Source organism: Trichomycterus rosablanca, chromosome 26 (genome assembly GCF_030014385.1).
Source record: "Trichomycterus rosablanca isolate fTriRos1 chromosome 26, fTriRos1.hap1, whole genome shotgun sequence".
Lineage (NCBI taxonomy): Eukaryota > Metazoa > Chordata > Actinopteri > Siluriformes > Trichomycteridae > Trichomycterus > Trichomycterus rosablanca.
This window is the reverse complement of record NC_086013.1, coordinates 5,312,741-5,330,875: the sequence shown is the minus strand read 5'-3', so window position 1 is coordinate 5,330,875 and position 18,135 is coordinate 5,312,741. Positions and strand designations below refer to the sequence as shown.

Genomic DNA, 18,135 nt, shown 5'->3' with positions numbered 1-18,135 from the left:
GCACAGGGTACTGCTTTTACCAAACACTCCCTGCACTCATCCACCCAGCTCACATTTTTTGACCCATGTTGATTTGATTTACGTGGACTTAAATAAGTGTTTATAACTAAAGGATTTGTTTGTTTAAAAATCTACTTTCTTTCTTTCTTATCCAAAGACATGGTTGGTGTCCAGTGTTTACTTTTTTACTTTTGCACTGTAGATGATGTTACAGAAGTAGTAAAGGTTTATCTCCCCAAAAATGCTTGTGTGCTCTTATATTTTTAAAGAGCAGCCTCAAATAATACTTAAGATTAAGTTAAGGTCTGTAATCAACTTTTTTGAATAACCAATTCTGTAAACTAGCAGGAACAGACAGTCCTCACAAACATAGGTTCAAAGTAAAATTTAAATACTCACATCTGTGTTTTGGTCCAGTTGTTTAGCACATTAGTTTCACCTTCTAAGCTTGGAGAGTGATTATTTTATAGAAAATACATATAACTCCACTACTTGTGTTTGTGTGGAAGGATACAAAGAACTGCCAAGGTAAACACAATTGAAGTTGTTCAGGTTGGTTCCTGGGTGGCATGGTGGTTAAGTAGGTAGCACTACAGCACAGTCACTCACAGCAAGAAGGTCCTGGGTTCAATCCCCATGTGAGGCAGTCCGGGTCCAGACACATTTGTGCGACTCCGTCTCATTTATTTCTCCTCTTGTATTTGTAATTATTTTGTTATTATTGGTTGTGTGCTTTGTATTGGTTCTTTCATTAGAGGACCAACCAATAAATCGCTGTTCTGCCTGGAGGCTCAAACGGACTACAGCGAATCAATCACAGAAGTGGCGTTCACCGATCAGTGCTGCAGGTCCTGAAGAAGTCTAAGAGTTTAAGAATGTTTAAGAATTTAAGAATTTTTCATTGTCTTTTGGTCCATTTGAGATGAGCTTTGTCAGAAAAAAAACTTGCATAGATTAGATACATGGATGGATGGATGGATGGATTGGTGGATGGATGGATTGGTGGATGGATGGATGGATGGATTGGTAGATGGATGGATACAATAGACAGACACAGACAGACAGACAGATTGTTCGGTAGATAGATTGATGTATAGATGAATAGATGGATAGATTGGTAAATGGATGGATGGATTAATTATTAATCCCGAAGGAAATTATTGCTCTAAAGCTTTCACTTTACATTAAATAGTTACAGGTTGCATCTCTTGATGCAGTGGCCGCATATAGTGACGATGGTTTTTGATGTACAACCAAGCCCATGTAGCTATATTTATAACAGTAGCATGACAGTTTTGCATGCAATGCTGTCTGAGGGATCAAAGGTCTCATTTAAAATGTTAAACAGTGGTTTCCGGCCATGCCCCACATGGACTGAGATTATTTAGATTCACTGAATCTTTTCACAATGTTATGTAAAGTAGATGGTGAATTAGCTAAATTATTTGTCAATCTTGCATTGAGTAATATTCATTTTCAACTGACTACGACCTTCCTTTGCTTACGAGCCTTAAGTGGAACCTCCTTACGCCCAGTCATGATACCATCACCTGTTCACTTTTTTTATTACTTTATACAAAATGGCCTAACTACAGAAATGGGGGTTTGTATTTGAAAATGGTTGTAAAACCACTTTAAGGCTCTGAAACTGTAGAGAACCACAGTGAGAGCAAATGAAGTTTAAAGCAAAACAACTTTATTATGAAGTTAACTAGAACCTAATGAACCATCTAGGGAACAGCAGGCCACGCTTGCCTCAAACAGTCTTCATGATTAGAAAAGGCTCTTACATATTGATACATGTGTAGTTACAGCAGTCTTTAACACTGCACTCTAAATAAGAACATTCTAACAACAGTCATTCATGGTGGGGGTAATGGTATTGGGACGCTTGGGCTGGGCTGGGCTGTGTCCAGGCTTTAAATGGTACTGTTGCTCGCTGGTTTTTGTGTGTTGAACATGATGCCGAACAGGTTGAGACTGTCCTGTAAATCATCTTACAGATATGAAGTATGTTTTGTGAATAAATGGTTTCCGGGATTCAAGTGTTAACATAATTTGGACTCACGCGGTATTACTATGAACATAAAGCATGTACATTGTAAAGATGTCCACATTTTATTTTTTCATCTTAATTAACTGCTTTATTATTAGGCACAAGGCAGGAGAAGTTTTAAAGTAGCAAGGAGGGGCACGTCCATATTAGTATACATGGTTTTGGAATGGGATGAGCAACCAGCTCATGGTCAGGTGTTCACATAATTTTGGCTATGTAGTGTCACTATACTACTATATCACTATGGGCATATACAAAATTTACACTTTTAAACCTTACCTGACTCAGCTATCATGTATAACAGTTCTGACTAACCTAGTAGTCATCACAAGTTCTATAATTATTACGTTATTTTTAAAAGACATCAGTCAGGTGACACCAAAGACAAGAGCCCAGCGTTAGTGCAGGACTCTGACGGGATCCACAGACATCAATGCAAAAGCTTGTGGTCTGGAAAGCAAATACATTATACATGGGTTCATTGGGGGATTGTTTCCCATATGTTGTTTTATTGCTGTTAAAATATTTCACAAAATATTACAATGACATTTAATAAAATAAAAAAAAACTCCTATTAAACAAACTGACATTTTAAATGTTTTGGGAAACAACATCCATTATGCATCTGTGTTTTTAAACCGACAGTCAAGCAAATACCAGGATTCATTATTGCATTAATTGTTTATTCATTGGTAGGTACTACTGGAAATTGCATCCTTTGCTTACTTTGAAATTTTCGTCAGGCTCCAATGGCAAATTGCATCCTTGCAAATCTGTGGGAATGATGAGGACTTGCCACAACAATCTCTCTGTGATTGGATAGAAAGATGTTGAATCATGGTGTTGGGTTGTCCTTTGAACCTGGGACTACACAGAGGCCGTGGTACTTCGTCAAACAATTAGATGGAACGGTCTATTCGCACCTGATGGACTTTGAGACTTTGAGAGAAAAGGATTGATTCCCACAACCTTGGTGAGACGGCAGCTTCTACTGTTGGTATTTGTATGTCTATGTCAAAGCGTTCTTGAGGTTTAATTTATCTGCATGGCATTTTAATTATCTATAGAACAAAACCAGTTGTGCTTTTAAATACTATATAGTAATACTAATAGTAATACTAATAGTACTTGTACTGTATACATGGGATATGGACCCTGTCTATTATATACATTTTATATAGTGTATGTACTGTATGTCTATTTCTTATTTAAAACTACAACCCAAAATCAGAAAAAGTTGAGACGGCATGGAAAAAGCAAAGTTTCTTACATTTACTTTGACTTTTATTTGATTGCAGACAGGATAAACCTGAGATCTTTCATGTTTTATCTGCTTAACTTCATTTCATGTATTAATAATCATCCACTGCTGCATTTCAGGTCTGCAGGAAAGTTGCAAAGTTGGAACAGTAAAGCGTTTACTACTTTGTAATGTTGCCATTCCTTTTCACCACACTTAAAAGACCAAGGAGACCAAGTGATTTAGTGTTTCAGCTTTTATTTTGTCCCATTCTTCCTGCAAACACATTTTTACTATTAAAATTCTCCACACATTCTCTATTGTGGACAGGTCAGGACTGCAGGCAGGCCAGTCCTTTGTAATGTGTGCAGCATGTGGTTTTGCATTGTCTTGTTGAAAAATGCAGGACGTCCCTGGAAAAGATGACGTCTTGAAGGCAGCACATGTTGCTCTTAGATCTCCTAGATCTCAATGTACTTTTCGGCATTAAGTGTAAATGACCTTTGCCAGGGGCACTGACACAGCCCCATACCATGACAGACCCTGGCTTTTGGACTTGTTCCTGATAACAGTCTGGATGGTCCTTTTCATCTTTGGTCCGGAGCACACAGCATCCATTTTTTCCAAAAAAGACCTGGAATGCTGATTCATCTGACCACAATACACATTTCCACTGCGTGATGGTCCATCCTAGATGCCTCAGAGCCCAGAGAAATCGACGCCGCTTCTGGACATGGTTGACATAAGGCTGCTTTTTTGCACAGTAAAGATTTAAGTAACATTTGTGCATGTAACTCTGTATTGTAGTGCTTGACAAAGATTTGCCAAAGTAATCCCTCACCCATGTGGTTATATCAGCTATTGTTGAGTGGTGGTTCTTGATGCAGTGCCGTCTGAGGGTTGCGCTCTTGGCCTTTACGCACTGAACTTCCTCCCGATTCCTTGAATGGTTTAATGATATTATGCACTGTAGAGGGAGAAATATGCAAATCCCTTCCAATCTTTCTTTGAGGTTCATTGTTTGTAAATGTGTTTGTGTCTGCCAAGCAAAACCCAACATAACTAACATTTCATTTTTGTTTCAGCTCTTTCATTTGAAGTGAACAGCAACCACACCGTCAGATGTCAGCAGCTGCCTATGTCAATAACTCCCCACCCCTTCTGAATGTCTCACTGGCGGACAAGCCGCTGTACGAGACATGCGTCCACATGCCTCACATGATCCTGTTTTACCTGTGCTTGCAGTTCACTAACACGTTCATGGGCATTCCAGCAAACCTCATGGTGCTCTGGCTGATCCGTCATAACCGGAAAGACTCTTCCTCCTCTGACATCTTCATCGTTCACCTGGCTGTCCTAGACACCTTTTTTTCCCTTAGCCCTCCACTGGAGTTAGCCAGCCTGATGTGGTTGAACAGCAGCAGCACGTGGTCTGTTTTGCGCTTCTTTTATGGGATCAAGGACACAACGCCGCTCTTCCTTTCCTGCATTTGTCTGGATCGTTACATGGCAGTGCTGCACCCTATCGTCTTCTCCAACCTGAAGGATAAGCCTCATCGGCCCGTCTGTGCAGGCGTCACGTGGCTCATCACGCTGGTTTATTCTGTACTAAAATCCGTTGGCACTATCCCAGACTTCGATAAAGTGTTTATAGTCATGGTCCTGGCTGCATTCGCCTTCATGGTCTTCTGTAACATCTCCATACTCTGGGCCCTGATGATCTCCGGCCCAGGTCGTGATGACATGCATCCTGTCAAGAAAAGAGCCTTCAAGATGGTACTCATCATTCAGGCAATCATAGTCTTTAACTACCTCCCTCTTGTTGCGCTGTTCCCATTTAAGTCCTATTTCTCGCCAGATGTGTTCAGATGTTACATCAATTTCATAGGATTCGGCTGCATGAACATTAGCAGTAGCATTCAGCCTGTGCTCTACCTGTCCAAAGTGATGCCAAAATGTCCAGCATGCTGCTGTACATGTTGTACTACTGAACAGACTGAAAAGGTAACCACAGCAATCGAACCCTCTACTGTGTACTCAACGACCGGGTAAGGTTTGCTTGTAATAAAATGAGAGGGATTGCATAAATGACTTTGTGTCTATAATACATACAGTGTATCACAAAAGTGAGTACACCCCTCACATTTCTGCAGATATTTAAGTATATCTTTTCATGGGACAACACTGACAAAATGACACTTTGACACAATGAAAAGTAGTCTGTGTGCAGCTTATATAACAGTGTAAATTTATTCTTCCCTCAAAATAACTCAATATACAGCCATTAATGTCTAAACCACCGGCAACAAAAGTGAGTACACCCCTAAGAGACTACACCCCTAAATGTCCAAATTGAGCACTGCTTGTCATTTTCCCTCCAAAATGTCATGTGATTTGTTAGTGTTACTAGGTCTCAGGTGTGCATAGGGAGCAGGTGTGTTTAATTTAGTAGTACAGCTCTCACACTCTCTCATACTGGTCACTGAAAGTTCCAACATGGCACCTCATGGCAAAGAACTCTCTGAGGATCTTAAAAGACGAATTGTTGCGCTACATGAAGATGGTCAAGGCTACAAGAAGATTGCCAACACCCTGAAACTGAGCTGCAGCACAGTGGCTAAGATCATCCAGCATTTTAAAAGAGCAGGGTCCACTCAGAACAGACCTCGCGTTGGTCGTCCAAAGAAGCTGAGTGCACGTGCTCAGCGTCACATCCAACTGCTGTCTTTGAAAGATAGGCGCAGGAGTGCTGTCAGCATTGCTGCAGAGATTGAAAAGGTAGGGGGTCAGCCTGTCAGTGCTCAGACCATACGCCGCACACTACATCAAATTGGTCTGCATGGCTGTCACCCCAGAAGGAAGCCTCTTCTGAAGTCTCTACACAAGAAAGCCCGCAAACAGTTTGCTGAAGACATGTCAACAAAGGACATGGATTACTGGAACCATGTCCTATGGTCTGATGAGACCAAGATTAATTTGTTTGGTTCAGATGGTCTCAAGCATGTGTGGCGGCAATCAGGTGAGGAGTACAAAGATAAGTGTGTCATGCCTACAGTCAAGCATGGTGGTGGGAATGCCATGGTCTGGGGCTGCATGAGTGCGGCAGGTGTTGGGGAGTTACATTTCATTGAGGGACACATGAACTCCAATATGTACTGTGAAATACTAAGCAGAGCATGATCCCCTCCCTCCGGAAACTGGGTCGCAGGGCAGTGTTCCAGCATGATAATGACCCCAAACACACCTCTAAGATGACCACTGCTTTATTGAAGAGGCTGAGGGTAAAGGTGATGGACTGGCCAAGCATGTCTCCAGACCTAAACCCAATAGAACATCTTTGGGGCATCCTCAAGCGGAAGGTGGAGGAGCGCAAAGTCTCGAATATCCGCCAGCTCCGTGATGTCGTCATGGAGGAGTGGAAAAGCATTCCAGTGGCAACCTGTGAAGCTCTGGTAAACTCCATGCCCAGGAGAGTTAAGGCAGTTCTGGGAAATAATGGTGGCCACACAAAATATTGACACTTCAGGAACTTTCACTAAGGGGTGTACTCACTTTTGTTGCCGGTGGTTTAGACATTAATGGCTGTATATTGAGTTATTTTGAGGGAAGAATAAATTTACACTGTTATATAAGCTGCACACAGACTACTTTTCATTGTGTCAAAGTGTCATTTTGTCAGTGTTGTCCCATGAAAAGATATACTTAAATATCTGCAGAAATGTGAGGGGTGTACTCACTTTTGTGATACACTGTAACTATTACTTATTTATTTAGTAGGATTTTACTGTGATGTTTTACACTTTGGTTACATTCATGACAGGACAGGTAGTTTCAGGTTACACATGACTCATCAGTTCAAGTTCAATGTCAATGGGGGGGGGGGGGGGGGGGGGTTGCTGGAGCCTATCCCAGCTTTTTCAATGGGCACAAGGCACATAGTAAAACCCTGGATGGCACGCCAGTCCATTGCAGGGCAGACAAACATACACTCACACACACACACTAGGGCAATTCAGTGTCTCCAATTAACCTGACTGCATGTTTTTGGACTGTGGGAGGAAACCGGAGTTCCCGGAGGAAACCCACGCAGACACGGGGAGAACATGCAAACTCCGCACAGAGAGGACCCCGACTGCCCCGTCTGGGGATCGAACCAAGGACCTTCTTGCTGTGAGGCGACAGTGCTACCCACTAAGCCATGCCGCCCCTATCTGCAATAAAGTCAAGTCAAATGTATTTGTATAGCGATTTTTACAATGAACAATGTCTCAAAGCAACTTTACAGAATCCAGGACCAACAGACCATAAAAGCCCTGTTGAGCAAGCCGAGGGCGACAGTGGCAAGGAAAAACTCCCTTAAAATTACAGGAAGAAACCTTGAATGGAACCAGACTTAAAATTAAAACGAACTAAAAGTAATAACTAGCAAATAATAATAATGTAAACAATTGGAGTTCTTCATTATTCAGTCCAGTCTGTGATAAAGTCCTTTACATTTTCGGTGCAAACACACCAGGCCCCCATCACAACTAGCAGAAGCAGCATTGTTGCCACAGCAGTCTCAACAGAAGATGTAGTTACAATGTGAAATCGTTACGAGTAAAAATGTCAGCTCTGCAGAAAGTAGCTTCAGACTCCGGCAGCCCTAATTATTACAGCATAACTAAAAGGGAGAGCGAGCAGTCAGGAAAGCCAACTATTGCTGTGTAGTCTGCAAAGAGTTGAAACAGCAGTTCTGAGTTTAGGCACTGATGATAGATGTAAAGCTTTGACTTACAGTTGAGGTTGAGGTCAGGGTTCTGTCCTCAGGTTATTAGAGTTCCCCTACACCAAACTTTGTGTACACAAACATCCAACAGGCATATAAAGTAAATCATCGGGATGCCTTGGACTGTCAGACCACATTTCAGTAAAACTGACCCCAGTGTACAAACCCTTGATTTGCAGGACTGGGCCAGCTGTCAAAACAGTATAGGTATGGACTGTTGGTAAACAGACACTGGTTTGTTCCTACATAATAGCAATCATTCCCTCGGATGTAGACCTGCACCAATTTGCCTACAAAACAAACTGCTCCACGGAAGATGCAGTCTCAATGGCATTTCACATGCCACTTCACATGACACTGACACACCTAGAAAAAAGGAACACGTATGTAAGGATGTCATATGTGGATTTTTATCTCTGCTTTTAAAATGAACAAACTGGTCTAAAGATTAGGCGCCTTGGGTCTGGAAAGCTCCTGGGTTTTGGAATTCCTTATGGAAAGACCAGAATGAAAATGCCTGGAGGATCTAGGTGGAATGTGTTTGTGAATGGTGCAAAGACAACTATCCATCCATCCATCCTTTCATCCATCTACGAGCTTGTTGGACATCTCATTTAAAAACCACTGACTAAGAGCTTCAATTTCGATTCAAAACAGCCAAATTTAATTACAAACAATAGCAAAAAATCACAGTATGTGTACCATGATTTGTGCATTTATTGCTTAGATGTAATTGGAGTAAATAATGCAAAGTTGTGGTCATTGACGCAGAGCTGTATGTATTTTAAATATTTAAATGATTCCACGAACGCTCAACTAGATTAAAACCTGTGGTCAGCAAAGTCTGTTCAATGTGTATTTGTTTCATATCACTGTAACCTCTACTGAATGATGGATAGTTTATTGGACATATAAAATAAAACAGTTTTTCCTTATGTAATACTGTTGCCATTAAGAGGTGTACTTTGTTTGCAACATTTTGTACATTCTGTGTAAAAGTAACACAATGTTGGGGCAAGGTTTCTCAGCAAAACATTGCCCAGTGCATCACACTGCCTATACTGACTTGCCTTCTTCAAATCCACCATCCCTTGCCCAGGTAAGCAATGCAAATGCACCCAGACTTTGACATGATGTTAAAGAAAACATGATTCATCAACTAGCCTTTGCTCCCCATGTACATCATTGACCATTGGGCATCCATGACCCTGTGACCAACTGTCCTTGCTTGGGCCACTTTTGGTAGTGTAGCAGGAAGTAGTATCTCCTCACAACAGAAAAGTGAAGTGTCCCTTCTGGCTTGTTATAGCTCTAGCTTGCAGGTAATATCTGCAGTAGGGTTATGGTAAGGCTCCTTTTGCATGTCCTACTTTGCCCAGAGCCCTAAAGTCAAGTGTCACTGTTCAGTGGTTGCTTTACTTCTAAAGCCAAGTGTGGCAGTTCGGTGGTCACTTTACTTCTTTGTATAGACCTTGCTTATATTTAGAGGCAACAATTGGACTCTTTTAACTGAGCTTAATCAGAGTTTACATATACTTCTTTGAGACTTGGATTAGGCTGTCTTTTTAAGGGGTACTTTAGTGAAGAGGGTAAGAAGTTCAAATGTTTTCTTTTTAATTATTGATGTTTATTGAATGTATCTGGACAAAAATGGACAACATATATATTAATATTAATTTTCCATATACAGTGTATCACAAAAGTGAGTACACCCCTCACATTTCTGCAGATATTTAAGTATATCTTTTCATGGGACAACACTGACAAAATGACACTTTGACACAATGAAAAGTAGTCTGTGTGCAGCTTATATAACAGTGTAAATTTACTCTTCCCTCAAAATAACTCAATATACAGCCATTAATGTCTAAACCACCGGCAACAAAAGTGAGTACACCCCCTAGTGAAAGTTCCTGAAGTGTCAATATTTTGTGTGGCCACCATTATTTCCCAGAACTGCCTTAACTCTCCTGGGCATGGAGTTTACCAGAGCTTCACAGGTTGCCACTGGAATGCTTTTCCACTCCTCCATGACGACATCACGGAGCTGGCGGATATTCGAGACTTTGCGCTCCTCCACCTTCCGCTTGAGGATGCCCCAAAGATGTTCTATTGGGTTTAGGTCTGGAGACATGCTTGGCCAGTCCATCACCTTTACCCTCAGCCTCTTCAATAAAGCAGTGGTCATCTTAGAGGTGTGTTTGGGGTCATTATCATGCTGGAACACTGCCCTGCGACCCAGTTTCCGGAGGGAGGGGATCATGCTCTGCTTAGTATTTCACAGTACATATTGGAGTTCATGTGTCCCTCAATGAAATGTAACTCCCCAACACCTGCCGCACTCATGCAGCCCCAGACCATGGCATTCCCACCACCATGCTTGACTGTAGGCATGACACACTTATCTTTGTACTCCTCACCTGATTGCCGCCACACATGCTTGAGACCATCTGAACCAAACAAATTAATCTTGGTCTCATCAGACCATAGGACATGGTTCCAGTAATCCATGTCCTTTGTTGACATGTCTTCAGCAAACTGTTTGCGGGCTTTCTTGTGTAGAGACTTCAGAAGAGGCTTCCTTCTGGGGTGACAGCCATGCAGACCAATTTGATGTAGTGTGCGGCGTATGGTCTGAGCACTGACAGGCTGACCCCCCACCTTTTCAATCTCTGCAGCAATGCTGACAGCACTCCTGTGCCTATCTTTCAAAGACAGCAGTTGGATGTGACGCTGAGCACGTGCACTCAGCTTCTTTGGACGACCAACGCGAGGTCTGTTCTGAGTGGACCCTGCTCTTTTAAAATGCTGGATGATCTTAGCCACTGTGCTGCAGCTCAGTTTCAGGGTGTTGGCAATCTTCTTGTAGCCTTGGCCATCTTCATGTAGCGCAACAATTCGTCTTTTAAGATCCTCAGAGAGTTCTTTGCCATGAGGTGCCATGTTGGAACTTTCAGTGACCAGTATGAGAGAGTGTGAGAGCTGTACTACTAAATTAAACACACCTGCTCCCTATGCACACCTGAGACCTAGTAACACTAACAAATCACATGACATTTTGGAGGGAAAATGACAAGCAGTGCTCAATTTGGACATTTAGGGGTGTAGTCTCTTAGGGGTGTACTCACTTTTGTTGCCAGTGGTTTAGACATTAATGGCTGTATATTGAGTTATTTTGAGGGAAGAATAAATTTACACTGTTATATAAGCTGCACACAGACTACTTTTCATTGTGTCAAAGTGTCATTTTGTCAGTGTTGTCCCATGAAAAGATATACTTAAATATCTGCAGAAATGTGAGGGGTGTACTCACTTTTGTGATACACTGTATATATATGGAAAATGCCTCCTAGACCGTAACAAAGAATATAGTCCATTATTGGGATGACTGGGGGTTCTTAACTATCTTCCAGCACCATTTCCTATATATGGACAGCAGGTCAGGAAGCTCGGCCCAGATGATGCACTCAGCTGAACGCACCACCCTCTGGAAAGCCTGCCTATCGTGCTTGGTGCTGTTCCCAAACCAGGCTGTGATGTTCCCTGTTATGATGCCTTCACTGGTGCAGGTGTAGACATTTCCAAGCACCTTGGAGTCCCTTAAGCGTCTAAGGTGTTATAGACATTGACAGGCCTTCTTTGCCAGCGTGGTGATATCAGCTCTTGCTAACGTTAAGAAGGAGATTGTTATCCTGGCACCAGTCCTCCAGGTGTTTTATCTCCTCACCACACCACAACACTGTCATCAGCAAACTTGACAATGGTGGTAGAGCTGGAAGTGGCCACACAGTCATAGGTGTATAGTGAGTAAGGGTGAGGGTGGGTGATACTACCCGTACTGCTTGTGGTCTGTCAGTCAGGAAGCTGGGGATCCAGTAACACAGATGGATGAGATCCCAGGTTCTCCAACTTGATAAATAGTTTAGAGGGGATAATAGTGTTAAACGCTGAGCTGTAGTCAACAAACAGCATTTTACCATAATTACCCCTTGTTATTACCTCGTTTGCATTGGTTCTGGAATGAAGTAATGATGTACTTTGTAATGAAAGACATATCTCAACTCCTTATTTAACATTTAAAAGGATCTGGGCTACTCAGTTCCTCTCCGAACAACTCCCCTTCCCCCTAGCTCACAGTATGTACTAACCACTGAATGCCGGAAACACCCAGTGGTTAGTACATACTGTGACCTTGGGCGGGTTGAGGGAGGGACTGTGTAACCCGTACTTGCTGTTTTGGAGCTGCGCTGACCCATTTGTGATGGGTAATGTCATAGTACCATTGCAGAGAAGAAGATGATGCTTCCACCACCATACTTTACTGTGGAGTTGGTGATCTCAGAATCATAAGTGCCCGCTTCTTTCTTCAAATGTAAGTTCAATTATTGCTAAAGTGTTTAATTTTTGTTTGATCTTGTTGGTCTAAAATTAGAGTTTGAACGGTCCATGAACGGTCCACTTAGTCTTTAGTCTTTTTCTCTTTATCAGAAGGGCAGTGGATATTTTCAAGTCATGGAGGTGGGTCAGAGATAATGCTTTTTTGCTGCAGGAAATGGTAATTACGAATATGAATACCTTTATTGTACACGAGATTCAGTATGCTCTACTTAGGAAATAGAATATAGGGCCAAATTGTGATGGCTAGACGACTGGGTCAGGGCATCTCCAAATCTGCAGCTCTTTATGGGGTGTTCCCAGTCTGCAGTGGTCAGTATCTATTAAAAGTGGTTCAAGAAGGGAACAGCGGTAAACCGGCGACAGGGTCATGGGTGGCCAAGGCTCACTGATGCACGTGGAGAGCGAAGGCTGGCCCATGTGGTCCGATCCAACAGACGAGCTACTGTAGCTCAAATTTCTGAAGAAGTTAATGCTGGTTCTGATAGAAAGGTGTCAGAATACACAGTATTCTATACACATGACCCCTGTCCACCGCCGAACGCACCAACAATGGACACGTGAGCATCAGAACTGGACCACGGAGCACTATGGGAAGAAGGCAAGCCGGTGGAGGCAGTGTGAGGCTTTGGGCAATGTTCTGCTGGGAAACCTTGGGTCCTGCCATCCATGTGGATGTTACTTTGACACGTACCACCTACCTAAGTATTGTTGTAGACCATGTACACCCTTTCATGGAAACGGTATTCCCTGATGGCTGTGGCCTCTGTCAGCAGGATGATGCGCCCTGCAACAAAGCAAAATACACACAAAGTAGTCAGGAAGTACAATAAAGCAGTGTATGCAATTAGTCCAGTGGATGCAAAGTGCAATGCTACATTTTTACATATGGACAGGCATGAATATATAGTGTGCAAATGAGAATATGTGCATATGAGGTATGCAATAGTTCCAAGGCAATATAGCAATGGTATTAGTAATTATGTCCAATTTGCTGGCATATAGATTCCCAAAAAATACCAAAGGCATTTTCAGGAGGAATGTTATGCCATCTGTGGTAAAATTAAACTTTGTCTTGCTGAAATGCCTAATTACTATGTATAATCCCAAGCACACTTCCAAGTCAACACACGCCCCCTCCAACACGTGTGCAGTAGCCGACTGCATCTTTTTACCTGCACAAGGCCACAATTGCTTGAGTTATGAGGAACCCCCTCTAGCATCCAACATGACAGACGAGCCAATCATTGTCCGTGTAGGCACCCATGATGTTTTATATTACTCTTTCCCTGTGGCACTTTGAGATTTGTTTCAAATGTAAAGTGCGTTATAAATAAAATGTATTATTATTATTATCATTATTATTATTGAATACAGCTTTTTTAAGGTAAGCAGAGTAGTGTGGACAAAAATTTTGGCAATGCAATATGATGTAAAATCACAAGAATGATAAAGGTGTTAAATAACCTTGTTCCTAAAATACATTTACATTCATGGCATTTAGGGAACGCTTTAAACCAAAGCTACTATAGTAAGCATGTAAGCAATTAAGGGTTAAGGGTTAAATCATCAATTTTTTTAGAATAACAAATACAACAACTGACAACATAATTAAACAGGCAGACGTATTTTTACAGCAATATAGACTCACTGACCACAGATATACCCAGTATTTGCATAACTATACTATACATATACTATACAGAACAGCACAGAAGCAGTTTGCAGTGCCTTCATGTGGTGCATTTTCATGCTGGAAGTAGCAATTACAATATGGTAAATAGTGGCCATGTAGGAATGTATATGGCCAGCATAATACTCAAATAGGCTGCAGCGTTTAAACAATGAGGATTGGTGTTAGGGAGGGTAAATTTTGTCCAAAAATACCCCCCACACTTTACACAATCATTTGGCTGAACTATTGACACAAGGCAGGTAAGTTTCAGTTTCTGGCTGTTATGTCTGTATGTAGGAGCAAAACATTGAGATTGATCAGAGCAGTTTGTTACTTACCTTTGTCTGTCAACGGTTGTTGATAGATAGATAGATAGATTAGATAGATAGATAGATAGATAGATAGATAGATAGATAGATAGATAGATAGATAGATAGATAGATAGATAGATAGATAGATAGATAGATAGATAGATAGATAGATAGATAGATGACAGGTGAAGTGAATAACACTGATTATCTCTTCATCACAGCACCTGTTAGTAGGTGGGATATATTAGGCAGCAAGTGAACATTTTATCCTCAAAGTTGATGTTAGAAGCAGGAAAAATAGGCAAGCGTAAGGATTTGAGTGAGTTTGACAAGGGACAGATGAGCTATTGTCGCTCAAATTGCTGAAGAAGTTAATGCTGGTTCTGATAGAAAGGTGTCAGAATACACAGTGCATCGCATTTGTTGCGTATGGGGCTGCATAGCCGCTGACCAGTCAGGGTGCCCATGCTGACCCCTGTCCACTGCCAAAAGCGCCAACAATGGGCACGTGAGCATCGAAACTGGACCACGGAGCAATGGAAGAAGGTGGCCCGGTCTGATGAATCACGTTTTCTTTTACGTCACGTGGATGGCCGGGTGCGTGTGCGTCGCTTACCTGGGGAACACATGGCACCAGGATGCACTATGGGAAGAAGGCAAGCCGGCGGAGGCAGTGTGATGCTTTGGGCAATGTTCTGCCGGGTAACCTTGGGTCCTGCCATCCATGTGCATGTTACTTTGACACGTACCACTTACCCAAGCATTGTTCCAGACCATGTACACCCTTTTATGGAAACGGTATTCCCTGATAGCTGTGGACTCGCACCCTGCCACAAAGCAAAAATGGTTCAGGAATGGTTTGAGGAGCACAACGACGAGTTTGGGGTGTTGACTTGGCTTCCAAATTCCCCAGATCTCAATGCAATCGAGCATCTGTGGGATGTGCTGGAGTCTGGACAAACAAGTTCCGCCACCTATGATATGAGAGAAGTGCAGTAAATGTGAATTCTGCTGACATCTAGTGGTGGAGTGTAAAAATGCTCGTCTGTTCTGTGGCCAGTCAAATTAAATCCCAGGTGGGGCGGTCCGGGTCCTTTCTGTGCTGAGTTTGCATGTTCTCCCCGTGTCTGTGTGGGTTTCCTCCATGAGCTCCGTTTTTTCCCCCACAGTCCAAAAACATGCAGTCAGGTTAATTGGAGACACTGAATTGCCCTATGGGTGTGGGTATGTGTATGTGTATGTGTATGTGTATGTGTATGTGTATGTGTGTCTGCCCTGCGATGGACTGGCACCCCGTCCAGAGTGTTACTGTGTACCCCATGGGTGAGGGATTACTTTAGCAAACCTTTTTTAAGCATTACAATACAGAGTGACATGCACAAATGTTACTTAAAACTTTACTGTGCAGAAAAGAAGCCTTATGTTAACCATGTCCAGAAGCAGCATCAACTTCTCTGGCCTCGGAGGCATCTATGATGGACCATCACACAGTGGAAACGCGTATTGTGGTCAGATGAATCAGCATTCCAGGTCTTTTTTGGAAAAAATGGACGCTGTTATATTGTGTTGGTCCCCCTTTTGCTGCCCCATACACAACAAACTGCGATACACTGTGTATTCTGACACCTTTCTATCAGAACCAGCACTAACTTCTTGGTGGATCAGAACACAAGGGCCAGCCTTCACTCCCCAAGTGCATCAGTGAGCCTTGGCCGCCATGAACCTGTCGCCGGTTTACCACTGTTCCTTCCTTGGACCACTTTTGATAGATACTGACCACTGCAGACCGGGAACCCATTACAAGAGCTGCAGTTTTGGAGATGCTCTGACCCAGTCGTCTAACAAATCAACTTTGAGGATAAAATGTTCACTTGCTGCCTAATATATCCCCCCCACTAACAGGTGCCGTGATGAAGAGATAATCAGTGTTATTCACTTCACCTGTCAGGGGTCATAATGTTATGCCTTGTCGGTGTATATCGTTACATTTTAGTTGATATTTGATCAAAATATCACTGGTGTCACTATCAAACTACTCTTAGTGACAGAACCCAGCATGACATACACTGACAATATTGTTTGTGCACTGATGTTATTTTGGATCAGTTACATTTGAATAGATCACATCAATAAAACTACGTGTCTTCGTGCCATGCAAATAAAGAAACCACATGCTTTTCTTTTTACAAGGATGCATAACAAGGTTCCAGTGTTTAGTCATGACCTTTACCAAGTATACTGAGCAGAAATGTAGAAGAGTAAAACTACCTTAGGGTAGTTTTACATCTGTATACACTATATGGACAGACGTACACTGATCAGCCATACATCAAAACCACCTCCTTGTTTCTAAACACACTGTCCTTTTTATTAGCTCCACTTACCATATAGAAGCACTTTGTAGTTCTACAATTACTGACTGTTGTCCGTCTGTTTCTCTGCATGCTTTGTTAGCTTTCTTTCATGCTGTTCTTTAATGGTCAGGACTTTTCCAGGACCACTACAGAGCAGGTATTATTTGGGTGGTGGATCATTCTCAGCACTGCAGTGACACTGACATGGTGGTGGTGTGTTAGTGTGTGTTGTGCTGGTGGAGTTTTTAAACACCTCACTGTCACTGCTGGACTGAGAATAGTCCACCAACCAAAAACATCCAGCCAACAGCACCCCATGGGCAGCATCCTGTGACCACTGATGAAGGTCTAGAAGATGACCGAGTCAAACAGCAGCAATAGATGAGCGATCGTCTCTGACTTTACATCTACAAGGTGGACCAACTAGGTAGGAGTGTGTAATAGAGTGGACAGTGATTGGACACGGTATTTAAAAACTCCAGCATAACTGCAGGACTCTGGTGGTATCCTCAGACAGCAATGCAAAAGCTTGTGGTGTGAAAAGCAAATACATTATATGTTGTTGACCTACTGTACAGGTCATACTGAACCATCTGATTGCCGGTGCGTACCGGGCGGAGCCCCGCCCCCACCTCGGATACTCAGACCACATCTCTGTAATGCTAATTCCAGCATACAGAGCACTCATCAGGCGCTCCAGACCTGTACAGAAACAGGTGAAAACCTGGCCAGAAGGATCCATCTCTGCTCTTCAGGACTGTTTTGAGTGCACTGACTGGGACATGTTTAGGGAGGCTGCAACATACGGCGATTACACTGATCTAGAGGAGTACACGACTTCAGTGACCTGCTACATCAGCAAATGCATTGAGGACGTCACTACCACTAGAACCATCACTTCCAGACCCAACCAGAAGCCGTGGATGACTCCAGAGGTGCGTGCACTGCTGAGGGCCCGAGACTCCGCTTTTAAAGCAGGTGACCAGCCGGCTCTGAGAACAGCGAGAGCCAGACTGTCCCGGGCGATCCGAGAAGCAAAGCGCGCACACGGCCAGAACATCCACAGCCACTTCCAGAACAGCGGTGACACACGGCGCTTGTGGCAGGGCATCCAGGCCATCACCAACTACAGGACGACTCCACCCGTCTGTGACAGTGATGCCTCCCTTCCAGATGCGCTGAATGACTTCTACGCTCGGTTCGAGGCGCAGAACAACATGTTGGCGAGGAAGACGATCCCACCTTGTGACGACCAGGTGCTTCGTCTCTCCACAGCGGACGTGAGGAGAACTCTGCACAGAGTCAACCCACGGAAGGCTTCTGGACCAGACAACAT

General features: G+C 42.9%; 1 protein-coding gene across 1 annotated transcript; it reads left to right on the top strand.

The window, feature by feature from the left end:
- The first annotated feature begins 4,418 nt into the window (after positions 1–4,418).
- LOC134303714 (proteinase-activated receptor 2-like) lies at positions 4,419–5,348 on the top strand. Its single transcript, XM_062989188.1, has one exon. The coding sequence runs from the start codon at positions 4,419–4,421 to the stop codon at positions 5,346–5,348; it is 930 nt and encodes a 309-aa protein (XP_062845258.1).
- Positions 5,349–18,135: the final 12,787 nt, after the last annotated feature.